The sequence below is a fragment of the Phycomyces blakesleeanus genome, assembly GCF_001638985.1.
Source record: "Phycomyces blakesleeanus NRRL 1555(-) unplaced genomic scaffold PHYBLscaffold_5, whole genome shotgun sequence".
In the NCBI taxonomy this organism is placed as follows: Eukaryota; Fungi; Mucoromycota; class Mucoromycetes; order Mucorales; family Phycomycetaceae; genus Phycomyces; species Phycomyces blakesleeanus.
The window spans coordinates 211,541-225,197 of NW_017265138.1; the positions used below are offsets into that span (position 1 = coordinate 211,541).

Here is a 13,657-nt window from a genome sequence, read left to right on the forward strand (position 1 = left end):
CCGGAAATACAGAAGAAACGCTAAAAAAAGTATCAAATATAGTACGGCACTATCTTACGTTGTCGCACTTGTAAATTTGCATCAACAACAAGTTAGAAGCGGAATTAACGACCACCCTAACCCTCGAAGGGAGTGCATTAGATTGTTGGATGGTATGAAGCTTGGCGATGAACGCGATCACCGCACTCGCCGTTCTGACCTCCAAGACCGTGGACTCAAAATCTTTCTTGATGACTACATTTCTGGAAACGATGTTTACAGAGTAGTCAACTACTACTTCTCCAAGTCAAACGCAAATGGCTTGAGAAATGCCGTTTCTTTTCTCATTTCCCACTATTGCTTGCTTCGTGGCGAATCTGTCAGAAAAGCCGAGTTTGCTGATCTAAAAACCGTTATGCTGGATTTTGAAGGCCCGTCAGAGTGCCCTGCACTTCTGCTGGTTTTGGACCATGGAAATCCTAACCGGTTTGGAAAGGTTGAGCTTTCGTCTTGCTTGAGAAACGTTGACGTCGAAATCTGCCCTTTCATGGCACTTGGTTGTCATTTTTTCTGGAAGTGGCATGTCGAAAATGAACAGTTTCCCTCATTTGAAACAACGGAAGACTGGGCCACCAACAAACTGTTACAATCTGGACAAGATCCAACAAAGGAACTGGCTTACTCAACACACGTGGATGCCATCAACAAGGCACTTGTTGCTTGTGGGCTTGACCCCGTAACGAGAGTGCATGCTCCCCGTGGATCTTCAGCAGGAATGGCAAATGTGTATAGTGAGGATAAAACGGACACAAGAAAATCAGGTCAGTGGGACAACAACGCTGTGAACAGTGCATATCTGGCCAGTCTGCCAAAAGGTATTATGCGGTCGATGGCTGGATTTCCATCTGGAGGAGGGCGCTTTTATCTCCCAAGGGCTCAAATCAGACCATCGGATTCTCTTCAACGAAAGATCTTCCCAGCGGTCGATTTCTGGCTTGACAGAATGGCATCTGGTGAATGCGAGCAGACAACAGCAGCGCGTAGCTTTTTGGAGTTGCTGAAGCAATTGAGAATTACATTTCTTCAGGATTCTGCAGTATTGATGAAGAAGATTCCTAGCCATCCTTTGTGGCATAATGGTATATTCAGTGACCCAGAGTATACTGAATTTAGAAGGTAATTTGAGCTCTCTTTAAAGAAAGAAACCCACAGTGCAGTGATATGAAATACAGAGCTTTAACATGGCTTTATGTGTCAATAATTTAGATCTGTCGACCATTTTGTGGAGTTGAATATTAGACCTGCAGATTTGGTTATACATAGAGCCATGGAAATAATGGAGAGAAGAATGCAAGATATGGAGACCAACTTTATAAACCACATGAATGCCATGTCAAGAGAGGTCAACTTCCTTTCAGGACGGATTGGTGACTTGGTATCTGGGCGGGTTCCTATTATGATGCACCGACCGCATGGGAATGAATGGATTGAACAATCAGGGCAAGCAAATCGACCGCCATCCCAAGTCCCTCCACCAAGTCAAAACATCGCTTTTCAACAGGCTCCTGTACATCAATTCCCTCCACCTCAGGCACCTCCGCCTCAGGCACCTCCGTCTCAGGCACCTCCACCTCCGGCACCTCCACTTCAAGCACCTCCACTTCAAGCACCTCCACTTCAAGCACCTCCACTTCAAGCACCTCCACTTCAAGCACCTCCGTCTCAGGCGCCTCCGCCTCAGGCACAAGCACTCCACATCCCTCCATCAAGTAAACAGCTTATATTTCGCCACACACCTGTACCTAAACCCCATGTACCTAAATCCTCTGCGTGTAAAGTCTCTGCGCGTAAATCCTCTGCGTCTCAAACCTCTGCACGAACTCAGCATGTCACTTTTCGCCATACGACTGTACCACCTCCAAGCAACAGCACGACCAAAGGTGTACAGACAATAACTGAATTGTGGAAAGAGTGGCATACGGGACTTTTTGGTGGTTTTCCGGTGTATGAGATGGAGACCCGGTTCGGTGATTCGTTGAAAGAAGGTGATCGACAGTCATTCAATATACGCAAGAAAATTGTTGAGTGCATTAAAGAGTACGCTGTGAATAATTCGATAAGTGAAGAAAAGGCAGTTGAACTGGCGGAGGAGAACAGAAAAACTAGAAAGAAAACCATGGATTTTTTGTCAAAGAATACCGACCACATATATTAATATTTTTAATAATAAAACTATATCTATTTCTCTCTTAATTCTTGTTATAATATCTTACTACAATCATTGTAAATCATTACGATAGCTTTATATTCCTCATCACTATCATTAACAATATATTAAAGCTTATTAAACTTAATATTTTAAATAACGTTAATATCCAATAAAGTTATGCACGGACTCGGACACAAAAACAAAGAAATAATCTGTCAAATATATTAAAATTGTTTATTGTCAAACATGAAGCTTCTATCTAAAGCAAAGTCAATATAACTGATCTAATATTGTCGTGATCAAGAAGTTCTTAAACTGCGATCACTTGGTTCAGACACACTAATAGGTAAAAAAAAAAAGTTCAAAAAGCTTGCTCTTTTTTAACGGCTCTAACTGGATAGTCTTCTCCTACTGTCACTTAGAATGAGAGGAAGAGCGTGTTTTTTGTTGAAGAGACGTACTATAGAATGCAAGGCTTAGAAAAACGCCTAATAAACGATTTTCGCATGGCGGAAGAGATGGTACAATAAGCACTTAATTTTATCTAATATGTATTTGAACTAATTTTGAGCATTCTTCTTAAACAATTTAGTCTGTTCATACTAAATAATAACGAGAAAGAAAGAAAAAAGTGCAATCGAAATGTATTTATATAAAAGTATAAAAAAGGGGAAGAAATAGTGCTTAATCAAAATTTTACTTTAAACCACACTTTAAATCTCGGGAAATCTTGCAAGAATCTCTTACTAAAATCGCGTTTTTTCTTTACCATAGTGTATTCATTGTCTTAATGTGCTTTATTTCTAATCTTCACTATATGTTTTATTTTCTAGATCAGTTATCTCGGAAATTCAAGGCTGTTATTTTTTTTAATGTGTTGCTTCATTAAAGTAGATGTATTTAAGAAAGAAGCATTTGGATTTTATTCTAAAAACGCTGTTTGATCAAAGCAAATAAATAAAGTATAAGATCTCAAGTGTTTCTCATGTAATCTGTATGAAGGAAATAGCGGTGTTTATTTGTTTACTTATTTTTGGGGAGTGGGGATATTTCATATTTAAACATCGGATATGTGATCGAATAAGTACGCGCTTCCTCGATCAATTTACTCAGCTTCATTGTCTTCTTCTTTTGGATTAATTTACTTGGAGTCAGCTTTCCCACTATCCTACCTCAATCCCTCCGGTTCCCCGTACCTCTTCCCTTCAATCATTAATTTTTTTAATACACTTTTTTTTTAAAAAAAAATGATCCTAATAACAATACTAAGACAAACCAAGATTTTGGTGCCTAATTGTTGTATTATTGAAATCAATGTTATAAACGTTCACGTCTGCCTTTGGATAGAATTCCGGTGCTTTATATAGCCATGATGTTTATTTGTAGAGCTTAATATGGGGTACATCAAACTAACCCTTAGTTGTGTTGTTTACCGGATTATAGCTACACAATATAATACAATGAAGTATACAAAATTAGAGTATAATAGAGTTATTATTTATAGGACAGTATATTTGCATATGCACACAGAAAATGTATAAACACTTTGATATATAGACTCTAGTCATTTTATAAATGCACGTTTTATTGTATGCTAATTATATGTATATACTTCAAGTAATTTTTAAAGAAGCGTTTGTCTTACCTGATCGATATTCTTTTTATATATATAAATATCCATGTTTAATTCGTGAATTAATAAAAAAAAAACAATAGCGAAAAGAAGGTCCGAAATTGACCTACACATGCACACATACAGACACAGACATGGTGGATACAAAATAACAAAGGTTTATTATGCATTTGAAGAAAAATGACTAAACTACCAAACTTATAATGTTTGGTTCACGCGGTTTAAGAAAAATTGTATTTCTTCAACCCACACAGATACAATACTTCTTTGACGGTAATATTGTTTTCTTTCGATTGTTGTGTATAATTGTTAGAATGAAGAGAAACCAAGAAATCCGCAATAAGCATGTATATAAATAAAGAATAGAATCACAAGAATTAGATGGGATAAAAATATCAATAAACTCTATGTTCTTTAAATGGAATTTTTAGGCCACGGACACCACACAAGCTTGTATTGAACAATGTATCCATTATAATTTATTTGTTTTTGTTCTTTTTGAGTCATTGAGTATTCGGCTTAGATAATTATCTTTAGGTTGTCATTTTACTGTAATAGATTAAGTTTTTTTTCTGTTCCTGAGAAAAATAGAGATGTGTACACACGCATACAGGCATACAGGCAGGCAAAATTTACACTAATTATTAGAAGTTTATACTGAGTAAGTAATTCTAGATAGACTGTATCAAGTTCAGTCGTAGCATAGATCTATACACGAGTATGTAAGTAGGCAGGCAGGCAGGCAGGCAGGCAGGTAGATAGGTAGGTACTTTCTTATTTAAGCATGCATGATTTATCAACATTTTCCATTCACTTGACATTAAATTATATACTCTTTGTATTTTTATATAGACAATTATTTGAACAAATCAAAATCAATAATAATATAAAGCGGAAAGGGCTGGAATCTTTATATTGATTCGGCTGTGTGAAAATATAAAGAAAATGAAAAAAGGAAGAAAGGTTCATGTGTGTATTACAATTATCTGAAATTGGAATTAAAGATCAAATATTCGTGAACTTTATCATTATAACTATCATCATCTCAAGCATTTGGGTTTTGGTACATATGTATATATCTTAGAATTTAAAATACTACGGTATTGTATCTCTTATAATATACTATAAAAAAAGTAATAGTAGTATTAACCCGTTAAGTAAAATGTATTTTAGTACTTTCTCGGCCCAAGCTCTAGATTTGAACTCTATCGAGCGTGTCTAGAAGACCTGCCGAGACTAGGTTCAACAAAGCAATATTCAACATTCTGAGTGTGGGACATTTTGTGGGACATTTCTTTTTTTTTTCATGCACACAAACTAATTAGTAGCAATATATTCTAAATTTAAATTTACGGCTTATGTTGCTCAGTATACAATCTATGAGTTGATGACAAATATAATTATGTTTTATATAAATAATTTGATTAGCATTAGCCTTTTAAAATGAGTGTACTTGTGAATGAGTGAGTTAATATTACTATTAACAGTAGTGTTTTTTGTTTAATATGCAAGGAATAATTTGTGTATTGGCGTTCACAATTGAGTTACATATTGAACATACACTCATTCCAAAAAACAAATTCGCCCAATGGCGAAAATAAAAGGCATGTTGTGTGAAGAATAAATTCGTTAGGGCAACTTTACGGACAGGCTAACGAGGCATAATGTAAAATAAGCGCTACAGCACCCATAATTACTTCCTTCTATGTTACATACACTTTTTTTTGGGGGTAATATTTTGATATTTGTTCAATGTTTCAAAAAAAACGCTAATCCTAGGCATACAACATTTTGATTCTCCTGGACCACAAGTTGTGTCCATTTTAATACGACTTTGCTTGGAACAACATGGTATGTCTTAATACCTTTGGAAGAAAGGGTAAGCAGTTTTGCTTCTAATTTTCTTCAATGAAAAACCTTGCGCCACTTTCTGGTAATCTGAGCACAATAAGGGAAAGAAAGAGGAAGCCACCATACGCGAAAGAAGGCCAATAAAGAGTAAAATTTCAAACAAGATTAAGACACACTTTAATGACAGCAACTCCTTATAATCTTCTGCATAGTTGACTATTGATATTAGTGTTTTTTTTTGAAACATTGAACAAATATCAAAATATTACCCCCAAAAAAAAGTGTATGTAACATAGAAGGAAGTAATTATGGGTGCTGTAGCGCTTATTTTACATTATGCCTCGTTAGCCTGTCCGTAAAGTTGCCCTAACGAATTTATTCTTCACACAACATGCCTTTTATTTTCGCCATTGGGTGAATTTGTTTTCAAAGGCGAATTTACTTTCTGGAAAGAGTATGTGATTTGATTTATTGTATTACATTTGTGGCTTTTGTTTTTGCCTTTTGTTCTTTTCTTATTATCGGAATAGTCCTTTTTTGGTGTAAATCTACAGCCAAAAGAAGAAGAAAAGAAAGAAAGAAAGAAAGAAAGATAATGATGACTATAATAATAAGGATAAAAATGTGGATTTAGGGGTGCATTTATTAGTGTTCTTGGGAGGTGATTAAAAAGAAAAGTATATTTTCTTGCCTTTAAAAAATTAGAAATCCCAAGTAAAAGTCGAAATTTTGTAAACTCGCCTTGTTTTTTATATAGCATATTTATTATTTAGACTTGCATCAAAAGAAGTGGATATAACAACAGCAAGAAAATTTAAGTCAGTAACTTTTGGAATAAAGAACAAAAGACTGCAGTAGTGCAGACCAGGAGAAAAGATACACAGACTTTGTGGTGTACCGACGTGTTGAAACTCAAACTTTAAGTCAAATTCAAAGTTAAAGACAGGTAGAGACAAAAAAAAAGGAAATATTAATTCCTATAAAAAGGTGTCGCTTGATTTTGTGATCCTAATCGTGCACAGTAATCTCCTTTTTAGATGCTACAAAAACAATGGCAACAGTGGCAAATATAAAGGATACAATAAAAAAAACAAATTACAGGTTCCAACCAAGAAGAACCGACCAAAATTTGTCCCCAATAATTCCTTGGAATTAAGAGTGTGTGACTCATGCAATACTGAAGATTAAGATTATAGCACTATCAATAAGGTCGTGTAATATTGTAGAAAGTTTGTGGAAGCAGACCCAAAAGTGTGGTTGGACCCAAAACATTAAAAGAAGAAAATATGTATACATAAAAGGCCAAAAGTAGAACAAGAAGATTTGATAAAGTTTCACAAGAACCATCACACACGTCTTTCCAAGTAAATTGATGTATTCCAATCGATATTATATATAATATCCTGGGAAAGAGAGAGAGAGAAAAGAGGTCTGTGCGCAATTTGAATATGAGCAATCTTGGCTAACCACCATTTATAACATACTTGTATTTGTAATGTATAAAATAATACAGCCTTTTTTAAAAAGGATAACTAAATCAAAGGCGTATAATTTGATAGGTCTTTTATAAATAATTTGGACTTGATAATAGCAATACCACTATCTAGAAAGAGAAAAAGAGAGAGAGGGTTGCAGGTGTTTAAACTATATGGATTTAGTATTTTTGTTGGATACTGAGAATGTTTTTAATTATTATTTTTAAGATAAGTAAGTACACAGACAGTAATAGAGTGACACCAGTTAAAACTTTGTATTAAAAAAACAGTACGGCATCTACTCGGGCCCTTTATATTTAAAACGGATAAACTACCGTTATAGAAGACTGTAAACCAAGTAAAGTAATATATATATATATATAAAAGATAAAAGATACAATATAGAATCAGAAAAAAGGAGAATTAAAGCAAGGTATCTAGTAAAATGAACCAATAGTATTTGGTATACATTCTTACCAGCACTTCTTTAGCCAACAACTGTCGATTACAAACTTTCAACACGCGTGTAATGATGGTTTTTTCTATATATAAGTACAAACACAAGTACAAGTACAAATGAAAATATATTTATATTTAATATTGTCTTAAAAAAGGTTGAACTTACCGGAAAACCTTAAATGGGTTGAAATTTTTATTTTATTCTATTCTATTATTTTATAAGAATACCTCAGAAGCTATGGTAAACTTACAAGCAGTCATTCACTTGGTATTATCTTTGAATACTACAAACTTATGTTTGAGTTTTTTGTTGTTGTTTTTTTTTGATGTCGTAGAGTGCAAAATGCGTGGGTGTGCGTACATGCGTGCGTGAGTGTGTGGATCACTTTCGATTTGGTTACTTTCAAAATAAAAATAAAATAAAATGTTAAAACATATCGAGGTTTTCTAATTTCAGTACCCAAAGAATATACTAACCTAAAATTCTTTACCAATTCGAATTACTAACAAACTAAATTAACTATATATATATATATAATTCTTATATACAGGTGGTTGAGTCCAAGTATGGTCTTTAAGCACCCTTTGAACCTATAATTTCAATATTTCTATCATCATTTTTCTTCTTCTCATAATACCCAACTTATGGAACATATATGTTCCGTCACATATTTTTTCTTTTTATTTTACAGAAACCAAAAGAAAAGATTGGCTATAATATCTTGAATATCGGCTGTAAGTTTAATGGTAAAGGAACAGCTCGTTTTTATATCTCAATTAGTACAAGAAATAACACAGATAAGATACAGAACTAGTACCTTTTTTTTCTCTGTCTGTCTGTCTTTCTTTCTAATACAGTAACAAAATTTCCAAATTTAAAATCATTCAAACTAAAAAAAAAAAGTTCAAAACCAAAACTATATCATTAAACAAAAAGGAGGGGGTCATGGAAACCTACATTTTAGATTATATAGCTGCCTAAATATATCATATTCATTTTAATATTTTTTTGTTGTTGTTATTGTTGTAAATGTACAAGTAAAAGTACATTCTCTATGTTACTATAGAGGCTATTCATTTATTACATGATAGTCAGTTCTAGTCTTTTCTTATACAAAGCAAAAAAAAAAAAAGAAAACTTCATAAATCATAAATATATTTTTGTTACTCACCGTACTTCTTTTTTTTCCATAGTAAACTCAGACTTGTGATTAGATCTGAAAAAACTTACCCACACTTGCACAAATCGGCAAAAGAAAAACCCAAACTTTGTTCATTTACTGGGTGGATAATATATATTGTTGTCTTGGCAACTACACTAAATATTTATATACATATATACATATACACATATACACATATACACATATGTATGTATATATGTATGCGTGTACAAAATTATACCATGAGTTTACAAGGCTGGTCTTTATTATTTTTAATATTAAAAAAAAATTAATATGAATTGTGAAATAGATTGTGGTAAACAAAAAATTATTATTAAACCTCTTTTCATTCCTCTATAAAAAAATATGTATGGATGCAATAGCTATTGATTTTATCCAAAGAGTGTAAACTTCTTTTTGTATATGTATGTGTGTGTTTATTGGATGAGATTAAACACCCAAATTCAATTTGACTAGTACTTTAATATATAACTTCTGGCTGTGTTTTATTTGACAGGGTCCACAAAAAGAACCTTAATTGTTCATTTTTTTTTTGGTTTACATAGCAATGTTACCATGACAACATATTAAATAACACAAAGAAAAAAAAACATAACAACAGATTTCATAAATTACGACTCCTTTTTTTTGCAAGAATAGAATAGAGTAATAGATATATATATATGCACAATAGATGAGTAAATGGGTAAAATGAGTAAAATGGATATATTTATATTCTATTGGAGGATGAAAATTATGGGGAGATGAGAAAGAGGAAGAGTCCTTTTATATATATATATATTTATATATTTATATATACAAGTAATATACAGATTGATAATAATAGTAATAAGAATAATATAGATCTAAGCTATGTCAAAGATAGAACAAAAAGAAAGTTCAGTCGTCGTGCAAAGTTTCTTCGATGATAGTATTAAGCCACCAGAACCGATCTTGGGATGGCAATAGGTTTAGCATGGCAGGAGGTGTGTCTGGTTTGGCAGCAAGATCACGAAGAGATGGTCCGCCACTTTCACTGCTACCAGAACGAGAGTCTCTTAAAGACTCGAATTCAAACTTTGGTAAAGCAAACCTAGACTTTTTTGCACGTGGAGGAGGAGGGAGGGGAGAGAAGGAAGCCAAAGTGTCCGAAGGGTCGGCAGGTGCGGTATTGACCACTAGAATCGTTGTTGACTTGCGCTCTTCCAAAGGAATGACTTCACCAATCCCACTATTATTTTCGGTAGCCATCATCTTTTGCTGTCTTGCGTACTTGCTGTTGTCGTGCTGATCAGGTCGGGCTGACGAAATGTACATTCGCTGCTGATCCAGGTAACTCGTCTCGGGAAGATTGATTTGGTGGTTCTGGCGGTAGAGATCGACGGCCTGGTCAGTGATCCGTAAGGCTATACTGTGGAAGATGGGCAAGGGCACGCATTTGATTGGTTCCGAAAAGGTCTGGTTGATTGCGGAAATGATACCCGGGGTGGTGATATGGGCTTTGAACAGAATGACCTGGCAAGGCCCAACCACGAGTGAGAACGGAGGGGTGTCGACAACCTCACGGTGGAGCTTGGCACTGAAACCCAGGGGTTTGCTGTAACGAGATGTACTGGCTAGTTTTCTAGTCGCGGCCTCTAGAGCACTTGTGAACCGAGCACTGACCGATGGTGAAGAGTTTTCCAAGCTATTGCTGTAAGTGGATGATTGGAAAGGAGAGATTGGAGAGGTTGGCGAACCAGGCGGAGAAGAAAATATGTTCTCTGAACCTAGAGTTTTGGTATCTGTAGAGTACATACAATTCCGTTCAACAAGAGTTTCATTGCTTGACTTTACTCTACCAAGCTCATATTGGCTATTTTGTGACATACCGCCACTGCCACTTGGATTCGAACTCGATCTCTGAGAGTCAAGGCGAGCGATATCCATGAGAGATATGCCACCGAGATTGTTCAGGCAGGTCTTTTCTTCTAGGGTTAGTTGTCCCGGAGCCTCGCCTGTGTCGGTGTATTTGAGTTGAACCATTGGGAATGCAAAACGACGGGTTTTGTCGACCAGAATGTGGGTGTTTTCCATACTTCTGTCTTCATCCAAAAGGACAAACAGACCAACATAGACACCTGGTTTTGTGGTTTCTTTTCCAAACAGGTGTTCTACTACTTGTGTTTCTTCGTCCTTTTGTTGTTGTTGTTGCTGATCGGTTGGTACTTCTTGTCCTGGCGACGATGACGATGATGGTCGTCGTTGCTGCTGTTGCAATGTTTGCGGTGGTTCTAATTGGCGTGGAATAGACGACGAAAAGTTGTGCCTGACCAGGCTCGAGAGAGAGTCTGCCACAAGTTTCATGTCCTTGAAATAAAACAACATGTGCTCAACTGGTACTTGGAGTTGGGCGCCCATTGTTTTTGAAATGTAGATTGGATCTGCAAATCTGTAACCTTGTGCCAGTAGTCGTTGGAGATCTTTTGTTCGGACAAGTTTCTTGACCAAAAATATGTACTGATCATTATTGCTATTAGTATTAGCTTCTGAGCTCTGCTGAACAATTGTTCTTGAGTCGCTGGTATGACTACATTTACTGTTGGGATCACTATATCGATTTTTGCTTTTTTTAGATTCCTTTGGCCCAAGTTCCTCAAAAGATCTAATGGTACAAATATTTTGTGAGCCGATCTGATGCTGACTATTTCCGGCTTGTGTTTGCCACTCCTTTTGAGGATTGTATTGGTTGTATTTTGGATAGACGTCCAGCTCTTCCTCTTCGTCTCTTTGTTGGTTTGATTGGGATCTTGAAAACGGTTGAGGTCTCCATAACAACCAATTTTTGGCACTGTATGGACGAAAGGCTCGAGTATCTGTTTCTGTATCTGTATCTGTCTTGCTATTATGGTTGTTTTTGTTGTTTTTGTTTTTGTATTTGTATTTGAATAAGCCAGGTTTCGTGACAATAGTGTTTGTCTGTACGACTGTGTCGAATAAAAGTCCCAGATCGGCAAGAAGTGGTAGCCTAAGTTCATCCTGAAGGTCTCTGGCGGCGTCACAAAATTGACGTTCAGTTACGTCAAATGCACTTACGGTGCCAGCTGAAGATTGAACTGATGGACGTTCACTGTCGAGTCCTCCTCGATTGGCCCAACGAGTCGCGACTTCAAAGAGACGAACAAATAGAGGATGCTTTGTAGTGATCTCCTACAAACAAGGGAAAAATAAAATAAAAAATAACATTTAAATGTTTGAAAATAAAATAATTTATATGTATATATGTATATATCTTTATTTGTACTTACACCTATTTCAAAATTATCTGACACTTCTTTTGTTGGTACTACACCATCAATCTTGACCAGAATTTTGTCAGCACTGTCGAATAAGACGATGCCCAGCATAAGACGCGTATTGGCATTTCTCTTTTGTATGGACGGCAAGGTATTGATAGCGTTCTTAAAGACGACATAAAAAAGGAAAGCACAACCTGTGACGACGACAGAGGCAATGATGCCAATCAGGCCGCCTGTGCTGAGAGAGGGGGTTGGAGGTAATTCTTCTTTTGGAAGGTCTGGGAGATAATAATCTGTTCCGGCTAATCCTGTGTAGTGCATTCCTAATAGATTGGTAATTTAGATATTTTTTTTTATAATAAATACCTAAATATTTACATATAAATAAAAAAAATTAAAAAAAAGTTTATTACCACAAACAGCCAAGGCCATTATTAAGGAACAGACGAAACGCATGTACCATTGATTTGCCCACTGCTCTCTCAATTTGAAAAAGATATAGAGAGCTACGGTGATTGCTACACAGGCAATGATAATGGCCCCAACAACGAACCCTACTTTGTAGACGATTCTAAAATATTGTATAGCAAATTGACCTATAATGATAATAGAAAATTCAATTTTTTTTAGAAATATATATATATATAAAAGGTCGTCAGGTATAAGGGTTATAAATCGGAGTAAAGTATAGTAGGGTGGAGTGGGGTGGAGTAGAGTGAAATGGAACGAAAAGAAAATCAAAGAAGCCAGTAAAAATGAAAGCGTAAGGGCAAAGTCATCTTGATCGGGGAGCTAGTATAAAGTAACCGATCTGCTGGACTACTCGATTATTGGACTACACTATATTTGCCTATTATTTCTAATGGTAAATGCGCCTTACCAAGATAATGCATTGTAGCGATACCAGCCTAAATATATACATTAAATCACAGTAATGATGATAATCATTAGAGTACTAATAAAAAAAATTGGTTATACTTACACCAGCAAAGATACCGCTTGGAATGATTCGAGCCAGTCTGGCGTCTTCGGTTGTTCCAATGAATGCAAAGGCAATAAACATAGTGGCTATCACGACAACAAGACTGCTAACGGTGTAGCCAACTGCATACGATAGTTGATATTGTTCACCGTCTGGGAGAATGATTGTCAGACTTTGGTTTCCAATAAAATGCATCGACCAAATGCTCACACCGCCCATAACAAAGGCAGCTACTGTGAGTAAAAACCTGGATACATTTATAAGACATTTAGATTATTATTAAGATTGTGATCATAATTGTAATCAGGCTTGTGATTATATATATACATATAAAAGTGTAGGTTTACATTTACAAATAATTAAAATTGTTATTAAAAAAAACAGAAAATGAATGTTTTGTATATTCAATATTATTCTAACCAGTTGTAAAGGCCACTGAAGTGTGTACGTCTGGTAAATAGTTCAAGAGTTGTCTGTGCTCCAACAACTGATATAAGGTAACTAAGGAATATAATGCCTCCATCAAAATGCTGAATTAATGGAATAGAACGGTCCATTATGTTTCTTTCTCTGTGTGTGTGTGTGCGTAGGTGTGTATATTGATTCTATTTCTTTTGAGTGTATAATG

The 13,657-nt window shown here is 35.4% G+C and overlaps 1 protein-coding gene across 1 annotated transcript; it reads right to left on the reverse strand.

The window, feature by feature from the left end:
• Positions 1-9,669: 9,669 nt before the first annotated feature.
• PHYBLDRAFT_142074 (hypothetical protein) lies at positions 9,670-13,586 on the reverse strand (the record flags this gene model as incomplete). The annotated part of the gene is made up of 6 exons (XM_018430736.1): positions 9,670-11,958; positions 12,057-12,370; positions 12,461-12,643; positions 12,928-12,955; positions 13,030-13,276; positions 13,450-13,586. 6 exons carry the CDS (start codon positions 13,584-13,586, stop codon positions 9,670-9,672), a joined length of 3,198 nt encoding a protein of 1,065 aa, XP_018294595.1.
• Positions 13,587-13,657: the final 71 nt, after the last annotated feature.